An 18,308-nucleotide genomic window follows, 5' to 3' on the forward strand; every position below is an offset into this window, starting at 1 on the left:
ATGGGGTGGGGTACATCACACAGCATCCACACAAACTTAATTACCCAGTTTGGCGGGGCTGAAGGCTGCTTCCCCTAGACGACAGCGAGTTGAGCGAGCCGGAGGCTTACCAGGGGGCTACATAACCTAATAAGAACATAGAACATACAACATAATAACCTTTATGTCTCTTGAATGTGGGAGAAAACTGAAGCACCGGAGGAAGCTCATGAGGTGACAGGGAGAACATACAAACCCCTAACAGATAGCAGCAGGAATTCAACCCTGATCGCTAGTGCTAAGAAGCGTTATGCTAACTGCTACACTTTCCACTGGATACTTCCCAAAGCATACTTTACCTTGTACTTCTATAGACGAATATCAAAGATTTAGGTGATATACGTAGCAGATCAATGCAAATTTCTAAGAAAGTAAAGGCACTATTGTGCCTTCTTTGTGATGGTACTTCCACGCTGGTCCCAGGACAGATCTTTTGATGTAATAACACCAAGGAATTTAAAGTTACTGTCCTTGTTCACCTCTGATCCCCTAATGGGGACAATAAATGAGGAGAATTAATGCTGTCAATGGGCAATGAGAAGTGATGTTTGCAGAGTAGGTTTGACCAACGTGAGGAGGATGTGGAACTACAGAGCTGGGTTTTGCAGAGTATGTGGATCTCACTAAATGCTGTTAACTCTACTCTGAGCCACACCTTTCTGGAGCATGGGGGAAGTGAAGTAGCTATTAGAAATGAATGCTCAGTTATGTTCCAAACTGTTATGTTCAGGTACAGAGAGGTGGGGTCAGAGGGAGAAGCAAGGGTCAGTGTGGTCAGACTCCAGCTTCTGCTTGTAGTCGATGATCAGCTCTTTGGATTTCTTAACATTGAGTGAGAGGTTGTTACTGTAGCACCGTTTAATTAGATTATCATTCTCCCTGCCAATTCAACATACATTTGATTCAGCCAACAACAGTAGTGTCGCCTGCAAACTTAAATATGGCACTGGGGCTGTACCTAGCCACACAATTATAAAGCAGGCAGCTCAGCACGCAGCCTTATAGTGCACCTGTGTTGATGGCGATTCTAGTGGAGATGTTGTTGCCAATCTGTACTGACTGGCTACTGCAAGCGAGAAAATCAAGTACTGTATCTGGTTGGCACGTGGAGCTATTGATGACAGTTCTTAGAATTTAATGATGAATTTCAAGGGGATGATAATGTTGAATGCTGAACAGACATTAACATCGTCATCACAGTTCTCAGCCATGATATCTCCTCCCCCCGCCCAATACTCACACAAGCCTTTTGGTGTAAGTGCACATTGTCTATTTGTTTTCATCCATATGAAATTTGTGTTAGGCTGAAAATGCAAGTTGCTTTATCATTTTCCTCAAAATTTTTGTTAAAATAATAAAATTATCCTCATGGCTTGGCATAGAAGGGATTGAAATAAATGACTGTAATGATTCCAAAGTACTTAGACTGCAGCATAAGGAATTTATATTTGAAATCATTATTTATGGAAATACAAATTTTTGATTTAATACTATAATATGGGGATATTCTGCTGGAGCTTTTGACTTGTGATTTGTGTATGCAAATTGCATAATGCTTGCTTTAAACAGAAATCTGATCTCTGAAAATATTGTCAGTTATCTTTTGCTGACCTTTAATGTGTTCCATCAATATAGACCGTATTATGCATTCACACTTAATTCACTCTCTGCCTTGATAGGTTTTTAATTGTTGGTTGGTCTTTTTTCCTCATGGAAACTTTTAGAGTTATATTTAAAGATATGAAAATGAAGTACTAAAACAATCTATATGTACAGAGATAAAGACAGCATACATACACAAAGAAGCAATTCCTCTTAAACACAAAATACTCTGCAGAAGCTGCGGTCAAAGCAAACAGGCACAACATGCTGGAGAAACTCAGTAGGTCGGGCAGCATCCGTGGAAACGAACGGTCAATGTTTCAGGCCGAGTCCTGATGAAGGGTCTCAGCCCAAAATGTTGACTGTTTGTTTCCACGGATGTTGCCCAACTTGCTGAGTTCCTCCAGTGTGTTGAGCAATTCCTCTTGATACTTTTATAGCTCATGCAATGAAAACTTTTCAGAATGGTCAGAAAATCCAAGAGAAGAATAAAAACAGAAAATGATTATCCAACAAATCCGGCATATATGCGATGAGGGAAACAGAGTGAATGTTTCAGAGTGATAAACTATTGTATCTTTCATTCTAATTTAAGAATGGAAGAAGGGGAAAATTTGGGTATTACTGATCTGTTAGTCAAACATCATTAGCAGAGAAAGTGCTAGAACCTGCAAGGAGTAATGGGACTGAACAAAGTTAGCATAAACTTATGAAAGAGAAATCACAATAGTCCAATATACTGGCGTTCTTTGAGAATTGACATGAGGTTTACATTTTCAGACATCTTTTCAATAATATACCATTCAGATGGCGAACAGAACTGGAGTGCATGACATTGGGAGTAATATACTGGCATGACTTCAGAAATGGTTAACAGGCAAAAAGCAAACAGTGGGAAAAAAACAAACCTCTTTCAAATGGTCAGATTGTGACTCGTGGGATACCACAGGGTTCCACAGGGTACTTGATCAAAATTAATGATTTGTCCGAGGGGACCATGCTTACATTTGCTGCTGGTGCAAACTAGGTGGTATTATGAGTAGAGTAGAGGATATAAAGAGATTTCAAAGGCATACAGACAACATTGAATAAAAATATGACAGAATATGATGTGGGAAAATGTAAATTATCCACTTTGGTGACTGAGACCATAGACAAGTCGTGAAAATATGCACATCATGCACAGGAAATGTACATAGTGTTGTACACTAGGGAAAACTTACACATTCAGCAAGCAATTATGAAGGCTTTTTGGCCTTCATCATGGAATAACTTGAGTTTATAAGGCCTTAATGAGTCTGCACTTGGTCTGGATTCCTTAACTAACAAAAGGAAATCCTGCCACTGAGAGGGTACTATGAAGATTTAGCAGATTGAGGTAGGTTAGTTGTATGTGGAGAAATTAAGTAAATTGAGCCTATATTTTCTAAGGTTTATAAGATTGAGGGGTGAGATCATTGAAACTTGCAAACCTCTTACTGGGTTCAGCAGAAAGGAGTCTAGAACCAAGGGTAACACACACAAAATACTGCAGGAACACAGCAGGTTAGGCAGCATCTATGGAGAGCATTAACGAGTCAAACTTTCAGGCCAAGACCCTCTATCAGGACTGGAAAGGAAGGGGGGAAGAAGCCAGAATAAAAACCCAGGAGTCACAGTTTCAGAGTAAGGAGTAGGCCATGTAGGACTGAAGTAATATGACATTTCATTATTCAGAGGGTGATGAATCTGTGGAATTCTCTTTGCCAGGAGGCCACGGATCTTATGTCACTGAGTTGAATTCAAAACAGAGATCAATAGATTTCAAGACATTAATGGAATTACTGGATGTGGGGATTGAGTAGGAAGGCCACCATCTTCATGAATAGTACAAACTTGAAGGACTAGATGTTGTAATCCTGCTCTTATTTCCTTCACTCCTATGTTAATTACTTAAACTGTTAATTTTTTTTTCTAATTTACAGATGCAACTGTTTTTATTTCAGATTTCAGGATCCACTGTTTTTTGTTTATTTTTGAAAACTAATATTGGAACATAAACATTGCATCTGAAAATCAGGAATTCAGTGTAATTAAACTCAAATTATTCCATAAAATAAATTTCATGACACATGCCAGTGATAGTAAACTTGATTCTGATTCTGATTTATGTGGTTTTTGATGAGCAGCTATTTAAAGTGCAAAGGCCAATAAATTCCCATTAAACAATTTCTAATGGACCATTACTCTATTTGTGCCCAGGCATCATCAAGCTTAAGAGAAAGACGGACCCTAAATTCCACTGTGCCTGAGGGGGCCGAAAATGAAGCAGAAAGTCTACTTGTCAAGCAGGTAAAGAATGTAATGAAATTTACCACTGTGCAGATTTAAAACTGGTCTTAAGGACAGCAGATTAACTTCAATGATATCTGATGAATTCTAGAAGTAGATTTTTGCTCTTTTGTTCATTTAGTAATCTAATTTAGAATTGCTTTAAGTGAATGAATGGATGCAAGATGACATGGTTGAGCTGCAATGCCTGTAATATATTATTCATTGTTGTAGTTGGTCGAGATTTGCTCTTGAGTCTTGTTCTTAGGTTACCATTAAAGTAAGAATTATGTCAATGAATCAAATCATTTTCTTCCTTGTTCAGTGGTTGTTTTAGACTAAATAGCATGTGGTGGCAGTATTGACAAGCAGTGTTTTTTGCTGACATAAGATTACTTTTCCCTCAAAATTTGTTTGGCCCCTGTAAAAGGTTTTTGGACAGTTGATTTGTGATGGGCTAATAAATAACTTGTTTGAGCTTATGTCTCTAGGAAATTCAGTAGTCCCAAGATGTTGGTGGTTTTGATGAAGGAGGTCACTGGAGAGTGGTGGTAGTTGTTTTGAATGGAATCAATGGATTGGAGACTGACAGAAGGTTAGGCAAAGATTGGAAGATTTTGAAGGATTGTGTTTCTCTCTTAGTAATTGACTTACGTAGATCTACATTAGATATCCCAGGGGTGCATCTAATGTATTTAGGTAAACTATTAAGAGAGAAAACAATCTGATTCCCAACATAGACATGGTCTTATTAGGCAGGTTTCCTTTAAATAACAATGAAACAATTTTCACAGGTGCATGTATGTGGGATGAAAATTATGGAAGCAATTTCAGTGGAAGGGGTTTATATTGCAATGCATAGAAGCTCAGAAGAAAAATCGTGGATTTTACATTCTACTCAGAAATAGCCTAACTTCTGATAACATATAATCTCATAAAAATTGAATTGCACAGTGTATAGAATCATGACATTTCATAGTCCAGTTCTACACAATTTTTTTCCATGGTACAGAAGTAATCTATTTGGTCTAAAAGGTTTATGTCAATATCTGTAAGCCAATGAAACATAACAGGTCCTACGTAAGTGCACAGTTTTGCATGTAAACCCACAGTATTGCTTTTAATCTAGTTTTTGAGATCACAAGTGTCATCGTGGCCATGAACCCATTTCTAGGCCCTAGGACTACTTTCTTTTCAGGAGTGCACATCAGTAATGGGCTGGGTTGCTCAGACCCAAGCCATTTGAGTGTCCAGGAAATACAGTGATAAGCACACAAGCACAACAAAGTAACTTAAACCTAATTTATTGTCATAAAATAGAAAGCACCAATCAACCACCTAAATACTACATAGCAAGTCACAAAGATTTCCGCAAAGATCTTAGGGAATCACAAGGCTTAGTCACCACTTGATTGTTGATGTTGTCAGGGAAACTCCAAATTCTGACTCATTTGTGAAATTACCTCTGTGTCCTGGGCACCGATAGCAATTCCTGGTCTAGGTGAAGTCCAAAGAACCTCATGAGGGAAAATAACCCCAATAAATATAAGTTCCACAAGCATAGAAAGACACACAGAGACCGACAAACTCCTTGATCATTTATTTTCATGCCATTTACTCAGCCTGGTTTCTTTCAATCAAACAACTCATGTGTTCTTTAACACAATGTTCAACGTACCCTTATAAATCAATTAGACACTTTAATGATCACTTCTTATCCATCAGTTCACCAATGTTTTAGACATAACATTCCTTTAATTACAAAAGAACATCAATATATATAAGTGATAAGCCCAAATCCAAAAATGAATGCAACACACATCAAAGTTGCTGGTGAACGCAACAGGGTAATCTATCCAACCAATTTAATAGACACTAAGAAAGAATCCATTAACCTTGCTCTCAAAGTGACCCACATTTATTCATTAACGGACATCTCATGGTAATGGTGCCTGAGACAAAGAAAGAATCCACCTGCTCTCAGCAAACATTGGACATTAACAGCCCTATAGTGTTTATTGTTTACAGGCATTCATCCAATATTTTACAAAATTGAATACAACGCAACATCTGGAATTTGATTTGTTTTTCTGTGTAAAAAAATGGTTGCAGCAACGTCCAACTCAATTCCACCACCCCCAAAATGTTACCAGAAATTTCAGCCTGTGAACATTAGTTTTACTGTTGAGCATGAGGATGGAGCCATTCTCCTCTTTCACCCTCTTGGTCACTCTATGGCTCCAAACCGCCCCAGGGGCAGCTCAAGCCCCTATAAACCAGGGTCCTGTTTTCACATTACACTGTGCAGTTTTCAGGCGTCCTTGTTCTAGAATTAGTCCACTCCCTTGGCCTACTGACAATTTGATCTCTGGCCACCACTTGCACCAGGTCCTGTTGCGTGCTCTCCCCCTCTGGAATCACCTTGATGTACTGTATTTTCCTTCATACGCTGAACTGTTGTGAAGTAAAATGGGAAAAGAGCACATGATGCTAATGAATTTGTGCTGTTGAACTGTCAATTGAAAGGTCTATTCCCCTACCATGAACAATCCTTTTGTGAGCTTGTCATGATTTGGATTATTTTCTAGAAGGTGCAAGATATGAGTTACTATGAGTGAAATAATAAGTAGATAAATTCCATAATTAATTTTGTTGATTTACATTTAGAGTTAATGCTATCTATGTATTTTGAAAAATGACAGGATTATTTTGTACTTGAGGTCAATGCCTGCTTTACATAGGCAATGCAGTGTAGTACTGATGGAAGTAAAACTATTTTCCCAAGGCCACTACTTTTATTTAACTTGGAATTGTGTGAAATTCTATTTGCCTTTTCGTAAAGGGGCTGCCTATGATTTGAATATGTAATCCTGTGGGGTAAATGAATTAAATAAGTGATTGTTCTAAATGACTGTTTTAATAATTATTAAAAATTAAATGCAGTATTTCAATCAAAACCCCCTAAGACACAGAGAGCGCTTGCATTTGGATCAGGTCACCCATATGGAATTTTCTGAATCTTTGACCAATCTTCATGGGATATACCTTTGAAGCATGCTCCTCTTTTAGTTCTTCAATATCTTCACCTCCACCCTGACAGGAGTTCTCAGAATATGAGCAAATTTCCTGTTTGCACTGCATGTAACGTGCTTATTCTGTTTGAACCATCTTTCCTTCAATTTCTGTTCCAAATTGAGCTGAACAATATTCAGTCACTTCCTGAGTCTCCCATGCATGAGCATTTCTATGGGACTCTATCTTGTTGTGATGTGTGGCTTAGAAGAAACAGAGCAATTCAATATTTTATGGTAACATTCAATCAACCTAGGAATGTGTTGTTCCTTCAATACTTCCTTTACTGTGCGAACGGACCATTTGCTTCCCGTTTAATGTCGGGTGGAAAGGAGAAGCGAAACTGTTGTGTACTTCATTACTTTTCGTAAATTGTTCAAACTGAAATCATCTAAACTGTGGGCCATTAACTGAAACAACTTCTGGAAGAATGTGTGTCGAAAACATGGATCTTAATTTTTCTTTTGACTGTTTTGTGCTGATGCTTGAATTACTTTCCTTCAAACCAGTTTGAAGGACTACCAAACAAAAACACGAACAAACTTTTCACAGTTATTCGTATTGACTTGCCGGAATTGTTCTGTAGGCCACTTCCGCTCCTGAAGCAGTGCTTTGTGAGGTTGTACTCTACAATTCTGACAGACTGTTATTGTCTTCTAGTTCTTCTATGCAGGTGCTTATCTATACAAGGTAAATAAACAAGTATGCTAGTCACTGCCTTCATTTTCATTATAGCCAAATATTCAGTACAGAGTTCTTCCATCATCATGATTTCCTTTACCTCTAGCCTTACTATTCTGTTTTCCATTTTATCCAAGTATGGTTGGTGGGCTTTCATAGCATCTGTCATAGTCAAAGTTGATTTTATTGTCCTATGCACAAGTACATTTACGTACCGGTATAATGAAAAACATGCTGCATCATCACAGCACATAGCACCATTCATGCAGTATGTACAAGAAAATCCTAAGATAAATATAAATTATACTCAATTTTTTTTCAAGAAAGCACAATTAGAACAAGAAAAACAAAGTCCATTTTTGTACAAATTGATCATAGTGTTGCTAGAGGGTAGTGACGAGAGTCTTGCATAGTTAATACAAGAATGGAATAAATGAAAGGAAGAAGCTTTCTTTCTTTTTTCAATCTGGTGGTATAGGACTTCAGGCTTCTGTACCTCCTACCCAACTGTAGCTGCAAAAAGATATGATGAGATGACTTCCTAGCCTCCTGCAGACTTGTGTCTGAATTAGTCCATCCACGCTGGTGCACATATTTTACATTCACATATTTTTGCATTGGTCAAATAGTTTCCATTACTGTGATAGTAAAGCTATCTAGTATTATATATTGGGCATAAATTTTGCTTAGTTTGTTTAGCTGACTTTCTCAAAAAGTAATCTTTACAAGACATATTTAGTAGTGTAATGCCTGGATATTTTGCAATTGATATCATTGTTGTCTACCATTGCAATATCCTCCCTTTCTTCCAATTTTCATCCTTGAAGAAACCAGGCCTCAGCTCCTGAATGACCAGCATGAGCTTTCTGTCAGTAAGTGCGTGGTTGGTCTTCTCATCAAGAATGATAAAATCGAGTGACTCAGAGTGTTACTGATGCCTTGTCTATTCAAGAATACATTTTTTCCGTTTTTGGTCAGAATGTGTAAAAGGTAAATAATTTTATTATCATTGGAAATATCTATGATGAGTTTAATCACTGTTAGAAACATCACAAGCAAACTTGTTGTGCACCCAAAGCTTTTGATCCAGACTGTTAGAATCAAAATCAGATTTATCACTCTCAGCATGAATTGTGAAATTTATTAACTTAGCAGCAGCAGTTCAATGCTATGCATAATATAGAAGAAGGAAAATAATCAATCAATCAATCAATCAATTAGAGTATATGCATATTGAATAGATTAAAAATCATGCAAAAACAGAAGGAATATATACTAAAAAGTGAGGTTGTGTTCATGGGTTCAATGTCCATTTAGGTATTGGATGGCAGAGGGGAAGAAGCTGTTCCTGAATTGCTGAGTGTGTTCCTGCAGACTTCTGTACCTCCCACCTGACGGGTGCCAATGAGAAAAGGGCACGCCTGGGTGCTGGGGGTCCTTAATAATAGACACTGCCTTTCAGAGACTCCGCTCCTTAAAGATGTCCTGGGTACTTTGTAGGCTAGTACTCAAGATGGAGCCGACTAAATTTATGACCCCCTGAAGCTTCTTTCGGTTCTGTGCGGTAGAACCCCACCCCCCCATACCAGACTGTGATGTAGCCTGTCAGAATGCTCTATAGAAGTTTTTGAGTGTTTTTATTCACATACCAAATCTCTAAAAAACTACTAATGAAGTATAGTCGCTGCCTTGCCTTCTTTATAATGCATCGATATGTTGGGACCAGGTTATATCCTCAGAGATCTTGACACCCAGGAACTTGAAACTGCTCACTGTCTCCACTTCTGTTCCCTCTATGAGGATTGGTGTGTGTTCCTTTACTTTACCCTTCCTGAAGTCCACAATCAGCTCTTTTGTCTTACTGATGTTGAGTGCATGGTTGTTGCTGCAACATCACTCCACTAGTTGGTATATCTCACTCCTGTATGCCCTCGCGTCTCCCTCTGAGATTCTACCAACAATGGTTGTATCATTAATTGTTTATCATTGTTTATCTTTTGTTGACTTTCTTAAGTATATGAGATTGGTATATTTGTACACACCCCTTGTGGATGTTAATTATTAGGCAGTATTGGCTTTCTTCATTTGCTTCAAACTGGGCCCAGGCATGCGACAAATGTAACTTAATGATGATCGTATCTCTACTAGTTTGATGTTGAGATATTAAGATATTGGCAGAGACTATTTACCATTCTTTTGGTTAATTTGTAATTGCTACACTCCTTAACTATCTTAGCAATCACCACAGTCTGTGTCACCCAGTCACTCTTAGACACTTCCACTGAAACTGTGTGGTGATACAATATGTTTAGCTCTTCTCCTGCCAATGCATATTGTAATGCTCTACATTTACAAGGAAAAAGTGTTTGGAATTCGCCTTGAGATGTATGTAGCTAAACTTGGCACCCATCAATGCCTTTGTATGAATCCTTAAACTTTAGCTTGATTTTGATCAGAATCTTCCTTAACATAGATACAATGCATTCATGCAAAATATGTTTTCCAATCCAGTCTCAACACTGTCACTGAATATTCCTTAACAGTGTTGTTTTTTGTCACATAATCAGCCACTATGTTTCTAATTCCATTACATTCCTCTTTACGTTTTGTTATCAGGGTCTCAATAGGCACTTTAATATATTTCTTGAACAAGGCATTCCCATGGAGCTAAGAGTAGTTGTGCCAATATTCATCCAAATGTCTCAAATACTATCTTTTAAATTTAAGCCATTGATTTTTATCACCATTGGTGATGTATAGATGTGCTCTTTGCATCATTAACCTTCCTCAATATTATGTTAACTTCCTATTTCATTGAAATTTATAAAAACTTTGGTGGTTTTGTTACAGTAATTGTTCCCCTTCCATTTGTACATGCCTAATTCCCACTTTGGCTTTCTCTACTTTATTTAGCTCTGCATAAAGAGGCAAAGTGCTCCTACTTTCTTTAATGAAAGCATCATTTTGCTCAAACTGAAGCACTTGTAGCATCTGTGGACCAATTGTTTCCACAGATGCTGCCTGACCTGCTGAGTTCCTCCAGCGTGTTGTGAGTGTTGTGAGTGTTGCTTTGACCCCAGCATCTGCAGATTATTTTGTGTTAGCACTTGTGGTGGATTGCAATGATAGCAAGGTTGGAGGAAAAGGGAACCTAGTGGCAAAGGCTCAATGTATAGCCATAGAACCAGGAATAGTTCTTCCACAATGTTGCTGTAGTAAACAAAACTTTAGGTTACTTATCTATCACTTATCTTCAGTAGCTTGTTCAAGTAGTCAATGATTAGGCAGGACAAAACTTAGATAAACTGAATAGAGTTTACAGAACATGCAGTCTATCAAATATGTACTGATTTTATCAGAGGTGTCTTAAAGCTGCAATATCTAACATTCATGGGTGTGGCCAACACCTCATTTCATTGTTTACTCTAGATACTTTCCCAATCATCATTCCAGTCCAATAGACTGCACTTACAGATTGTTTATACATTCTTTCAGATTCCGTGAATAACAGATTAACTCACTAAACTAATTAATGAGAAGGATTTTAAACTAGTTTGCTCTTAATTAATAAAACAAAAATAAGTCATATCCCTAATTTTTTTTCAGTGGAACTGAAAGTGGAAGGAGAACTAACTAATTTTAATTTCATTTAAGATTCACAACTGCAAAAATGTGTTTCTTTTTGATTCATGATTAGTTTTTCTTTAGTATTTTCACTGAACAAAATTGTCTTTGGGCTTGACTCCTTACTTCACCCTTCAAACTCTTTCACTGTTATCTGCAGTTTATTCACAAAAAGATGTTAAAATATAAAAGGAACAATGAGACTAACAAGTACAAATATTTCATCATGTACTCACTCTGAAAAGATTTGAGTCATTTGCAATTGGGACTATTGTCACTTGTACCATGAAACAATGAATATTGTAAATTGTTCGCAGATCAAATCATTGCATAATGCATCAAGCTAGAACAAAGTAAAGCAATAACAATGCAGAATAAAGTATCAAAGCTACAGAGGAAGTGCACTGCAGGTAAATAATATTGTGCAAGATAATATAGTGAGGTAAATTGTGTGGTCAAGAGTTCATCCTGTTATCCAAGAGGTCCATTCAGGAACTTGATTCAGGGGGATAAAAGCTGTCCTTGAACCAGGTGGTATGTGTTTTCAGGCTTTTCTATGTTCGGCTCAATGGGAGAGTGGAGAAGAGAAAGTGCCCAGGTGGGTGGAGTCTTTGATTGTGCTGTCCAATTCTTATTTTCTTATATGGCATGAATTGGGAAGATTTGGCACATAATTTAAAAATAAGCTTCAGGTATGTGCAACTGGGAAAATAGTGTCCATTTCCCTAAGTTTAGGCGACCAGACATTGTCCTGGTGTCTGAGTCTACTAAGCAAGTGGTGCTGCTGGAGCTGACAGTCCCATGAGAAGATAGCTTGGAGGAGGCCTTTGAAAGATTCATAGGGGATTCATAGCCCGTTCTTTAGTTAGCGCCTTCAGCATTTTGGGCATCGAGGGAGAGAGGAAGAGGAGAGCCATCTGCAGTACCACCAATGTGGCAGAGAGGGCCTCAAGATGGCTGTGGCTCAAAAGAGGGGAGCCATGGAGTCATAAGTAGCTAGCCATCTGGACACAAGCTGGGGTCTGATCAGCCCCGGCTGGGTCACCTGGAGGAGGTTGTATGATGTTGAAAGACCCGAAACACCCGATGATTCCAGGAACATCACTGAAGATGTGTCCAGAAGCATCAATAGATGTATGTACACAGGTGGAAGTAAAGTGAAGGGGTAAGTGGAAATATCTGAATTAGCTCTTACAGAAGTTGTCCTGATTCAATCACATTTAAAATGAGAGTAGAGCCATTTGAGAGCATAGACATGGTGTCCCACGATTCAATAAGGCAGAGTGCAAAAGATGTGTTCCAGTTAACAATTAACACCTTTAAGAATGAGTTGACATTCATGGAATATAACATTAGTGGTAAGACTCTTTGCAGTGTGGAGGATCAGTGAGATCTTGGAGATCAAGAGCCGTGAGGTAATGTAACAGCTATATAAGACCTTAGTTAGACCCCACTTGGAGTACTGTGCTCAGTTCTGGTCACCTCATACAGGAAGGATGTGGATACTGTGCAGAGAGTGCAGAGGAGATTTACAAAGATGTTGCCTGGATTTGAGAGCATACCTTATGAGAACAGATTGAGTGAACTTGGACTTTTCTTCTTGGAGTGACAGAGGATGAGAGGTGACGTGATAGAGGTGTATAAGATGATGAGAGGAATTGATCGTGTCGATAGCCAGAGGCTTTTTCCCAGGGCTGAAATGGCTAAAATGAAGGGGCATAGATTTAAAGTGCTTGCAAGTAGGTACAAGGGGGATGTCAGAGATAAGCTTTTCCACACAGAGAATGTTGAGTGCGTGGAATGCACTGCCAGCGAAGGTGGTAGAGGCGGATACAATAGGGTCTTTTAAGAGCCTCTTCGATGGAGCTTAGAGAACTAGAGGGCTATGCAGTATGGAAATTCTGGGCAGATTCCAGAGTAGGTAACATGGTTGGCACAACATTGTGGGCCGAAAGGACTGTAATGTGCTGTAGGTTTCTGTGTTCCTAGCTTTCTATGAATGGGCTACATAAAATAATGTCCCTCCAGCCTGAGGTAGCTCTTGGCAAGAAGCAATCCTGCTTGTCCCATCCCTGACTCTTTTTTGTCGGCCTGCAGTCCTTTTTTCCCTCAAGTATCTATCTATCATAGTCACTTTCAAAAGTGATAATTAAATCTTTCATTTGAATATTTGGTCAGCATTCTTTAGTTATTGTTCATCCGGCCTTTTGTTGTTGACAAACGCTTAGTTTACAGCAGGAATTCGGGTTGCCGTGGTAGTGTAGCAGTTAGCGTGATGCTCAGAGTTTGGAGTTCAACTTCGGTGCTGTCTGTGAGGAGATTATACGTTCTCCCTGTGACTGCATGGGTTTCCTCCTACGGTACAAAGTTGTAGATTAGTCGGTTAATTAGTAAGTTGTCCTGTAATTAGGATAGGACTAGTCGGTGAGTTGCTGGGTGCCACAGCTCATTGGGCAAGAAAGGCCTGTTCCACGCTTTATCTCCAAATAAATAAAAATAGATATGGTCACTAGCTTCATGAGGAGTCTGTGTATCACTTGCTCCAAGAGTAATTTTAGCAATGGAATTTCTGCACAGTGCTGTGCTCTGATTTTTATAGTACAGTCATTTGAGATTGATAGATTTTCAGTGGACAAGACTACCAAGGGACTTGGAGCAATGATCAAAAGAAGTTGAGCCAAAGTACTGATCATGCATGACCTAACTAGATGGTAGTACAGGCTTGAGGGCTGAGCAGTTGATTCTCATTCCTGTGTTGCTTTGCAAATAGATCAATATGGTATTTCTGTTGGTTCATTAATATCGTATTGATTTATCTAAATGTACAGTTCAATGGACAAACCATGGCTAGAGCATTTCAGACATATTTCTTTCTCAGGAAAAATTCTCAAGTATATAACCTTAAGCAACCTTATAGATTGCCTGTCTTTGTTCCACGTGTATTCTGTATTTTGTGATAGCTGAATCCGGTCCACTATTACACAGTTTTTTAAAATAATTTTCAATCAAACTGATAACAACATGTTGTAAAGATGAGAGCACGCAAAATGAGAATGAACATCAGCAATAGCAGCAACTAGAAATATCATAATTAGACAATATTTTCTTTTTATTACTGAGGTGTTATTTTATTAAAAGTTGTACCACTTGCATTTTTAAGTCATTCTAATATATTCTGGGTATTTATTTCATTATCATGAGCTAAAATCTGTCAACAAATACCAGTGCTTACAATTACAGTTAAATAATTGTTTTTAAAGTTGTAGAAAGCAATTAAACCTCTGTGATTAATCAATAGAACTGTTGGTTAGCAAAGTACACCATAATAATTTGACTAGCATGCAAATACTCATGGAAGCAATTTATTTTATAATCCAATGGATGGATTACAAATGGAGAAAGATTCACAATTACTACTCCAGAAGCAAAGTGTGTCATTTGAAGAATATTGGAAATTGGCGACATTTTGACAGATGACTAGTTTACATACGTACATTACTGGAGAATTCAGCGGAAAACGTCGTTGTCTGCAGTCTGCCATCACTCAAGGACTTGTACGTGTCCAGGACAAATCATTGTGGACACTAGCCACCCTGCAAACTGTGTTTTCCAAAAGCTCCCTTCTTGAAAGCACTATAGGGCTATTAAAACAAAAACTTCACACCATCTTAAAAGTTTCTTCCTTCAGGCAGTTAATCTGATCAGCCATTATAGTTGGTTTCCCCATCCCCTCTATCTATTATGCCTGTCACGGCATGCACTGCAAACACTTTAAACCACATTTTACAATACTGTTTACACTGTAAGTACATCTTGTACTGTAAATACATGCACATTTGACTTTATTTGTACTTTATCCTGTAACTTTATTTTTATATAGTAATTCTTTATAATCATTGAATGTTGTTGTTTTTCTTGCACGTTGCACCCTGACCAACAGACAACAGCAAATTCGTCATACATGTAAATGTATATGGTGAATAAAGGTGATACTTGATACTCAATCCTTTATGTTGACAGAGTTCATAATCAATACTTGCTCCTTACTGTTAACTGTTCAGCTGTTTAAGTACAAATTTATATTTGCATTTGTTCTGTCATTTTAATATTGCCTAATATCTCAAATATTATTCTATAGTAATATTAATTTTATAAAATGCCATGCAAGTTGAGTACAATAGGCCTTTGTAGATATAATTGAAATAAAATTGTTGGCACTTCAAATGTTGAAAGAAAATGAAGAACACATTTCCTGTGTTGACTGACTTCAGCAAAATAATTTATATGATTAAAATGTTGGAATGTCATAAAGTTTACAAGTAACATATTCATTTCAGCCATTAGTGAAAGCAGGAGTGAAAGAAAGGTTTTAAAGATAATCAAATGGTGGCACCCAAACTAAGTATGTCCATTCTGAAATGAGCTTTCAGTCATGGGCCTAAGATTTGGAATGGCATCTACCAATTAGAATTAGAATCAGAATCAGAATCAGGTTTATTATCGCCGGCATGTGACTTGAAATTTGTTAACTGAACAGCAGCAGTTCAATGTAATACATAACCTAGCAGAGAAAAAAATAAAATAAAATAAATAATAAACAAGTAAATCAATTACATATATTGAATAGATTTTAAAAAAAACATGCAAAAACAGATATACTATATATATAAAAAAGTGAGGTAGTGTCCAAATATTCAATGTCCGTTTAGGAATACTCTGTTTATCTTTATACCCAGTTTTAATCCAATTTACTAGTATATATTTAATTTGATATTTTTACTTTCTCCAAAAGTTCCCTTTTGATATCTTGACCAAAATTTTGCAAAATTAAAAATACAATATGTGCATTACAGTTCCATCATCCAGCTTGACGTCACCTGCTTGTTAGCTTTGCCTGCCATGATTTTCCTTTCTGTGTTGGCTCTTAATTATTCTTCCTTCACTTAGATATTTAATGCTACTAATTTTAAACATCTCAGAGTTTTCCTGTTGAGATATGTTCTTAGAACTTAATTATTAATCTTTGATTTTGGCTTATTTCTCTATTTGAATATGACTATTGTATTGTTAAGATGGCCTTTGTCCACTCCTCCCTTCCCAATTTATTTATTTTTTCTATTATTTCTTTCCTCACTTCTCTCATGGCCCTTTACTGTAACTCAGCCAATTCCAGTGCCTCATCCTCATTTGACTTAACTCCTTTTTCCTATAATTAATTATTTCAATCTCACTTTTATCAATTTGGTATATAAATCCTTCTTAACTGAAAGCACCTACTTCTGATTTTCCTCTACTAATTCAATATTGTGCTCCCTTAGGAGTACCAGGAACCCATGGTAATCCTAAATTAATGCAAAATTCCTCAGGAAAAACTCTTGTGGAAGGAAGCATGCCTAATGTTATCTGTTTTGTTTACATAAAGAGGTCAGAAATAAAAGCTGAATGCATCATTAAAACTGTTTTTCTTTCCTTAATTCTTCTTTTAGCCTACACCAGAGAAGTTATTCATTACAGTTGCCGTTTTAAGTCAAACACAGCAATTTGGTAATGCACTGTTCATAGACTTGTTTATTTTTGTGAATTGATGGTTAGTTAGTAACCATTGCTTACATTTATAAAAGACTGAACACCAGAAATAATGCAAAAGATTATGTAGTCTTAGTAGAAGAACATATGTAGTAGCAAATGGCGAAATGCCCCTTTGATCAGTCGTTGACCGTCAATTATTTACTGCCTTAATTAATGACTTAGAGGAGGAGGCAAAGTGTAAGGTATCTATATTTGCTACTGACAAAAAATAGGTAGGAACCATGGTAGAATGAAAATATTGTGACTGTGCAGCAGGGTATAATTGAGATAGTTGGCAAAATATTGGCAAATGGAGTTTAATGTGGCAACGAAAAGGCAGACTTATCTAAATGAAGAGAGGCTGAAAGTGAGTGGGGTTAGAAGAATCTGGGTGTACTCAAGCATGCATGTAACCAAGAAGGCAAATAGCATATTGGTCTTTATTGTTTGCGGATTAGAGTTGATAAGATTCAAATGAATGTTACATTGTACAGGATGTTGGTGAGGTTGCATCTGAAGCACCTTGTACATTTTTGGGTCTGTTACTTTAGAAAGGATACACTTGGACGGGAGGTAATACCGAATAGGTTCACCAGGTTAATTCCTGGGGATGAGAGGATTGCCCAATGATGAATGGCTAAAATAAATGTACTCTTTGGAGTTTTGAAGAATGAGAGGTGAAATTATGAAACATATATCTTTTAGGAACAATTACAGGGAATATTTTGAGCTATTTCCACTGGTGGATGTCACTCTAATGTGTGAACATTTTTACAAGATAAGGACACAGTCATTCAGAACTGAGATGAGGAGGAACTTTTTCATCAACTTTGGTGACTCTGTAGAATTCTCTACCCTGAACAATTTGAGGCTGCAAAATTAAAGGTATTTAAAGAGGAGGTTGATGAAGTTTTGAAGTACGGCAGATTTGAGAGATTTGTGTAGAGATGGGGAGATGAAGCTTGATCATAATGGATAGCAGGGAAGCTTGAGGGACTGAGTGGCCAATGTTTCACTACTGTTTCTTAGAATTTTCTTCTTTGATGTTGCTTTTAGCGTTTAACCTGTAAGGTTTCTTTCTGGTTTTTGGTTCTTGGAAGCATCACTCAGTATGCTGCAGTAGTTCCTAAATCCTCTAATTGCTGTAAACTGAACACTGTAATGAAGGAGACTGAATGTTAAGTAATTCTGAAGGTTATCTTATGATAGGAGAGTACTTTGTTTCATTTTCCCTTTAACTAAAATATCCTCAAAGGAATTAGGAGGCAAAAGCTGCATATTTCAGGACTTACTTTTTTCTTTTTGCTATTCAAGTAGAGATATCAAACCTTTTGAAATAATTATCTCCATGACTGCTTTAAGCCACAGCAATAAAAATATGAAACTTCAATATGCATTTTAAGTACACATTT

At 37.4% G+C, this 18,308-nt stretch overlaps 1 protein-coding gene across 5 annotated transcripts in view; it reads left to right on the plus strand.

Annotated features, from left to right (window-relative positions):
• dock10 (dedicator of cytokinesis 10) overlaps window positions 1-18,308 on the plus strand; it is a 299,700-nt gene that overhangs the window by 143,853 nt on the left and 137,539 nt on the right. For all 5 annotated transcript variants that reach the window (XM_063045871.1, XM_063045867.1, XM_063045869.1 and 2 more), the window contains one exon: window positions 3,883-3,972. In XM_063045871.1, coding sequence (XP_062901941.1) covers window positions 3,883-3,972 — 90 coding nt within the window. The remainder of the gene's footprint in view (window positions 1-3,882; window positions 3,973-18,308) is intronic.

This window comes from Mobula hypostoma, chromosome 4, assembly GCF_963921235.1.
Source record: "Mobula hypostoma chromosome 4, sMobHyp1.1, whole genome shotgun sequence".
NCBI lineage: Eukaryota > Metazoa > Chordata > Chondrichthyes > Myliobatiformes > Myliobatidae > Mobula > Mobula hypostoma.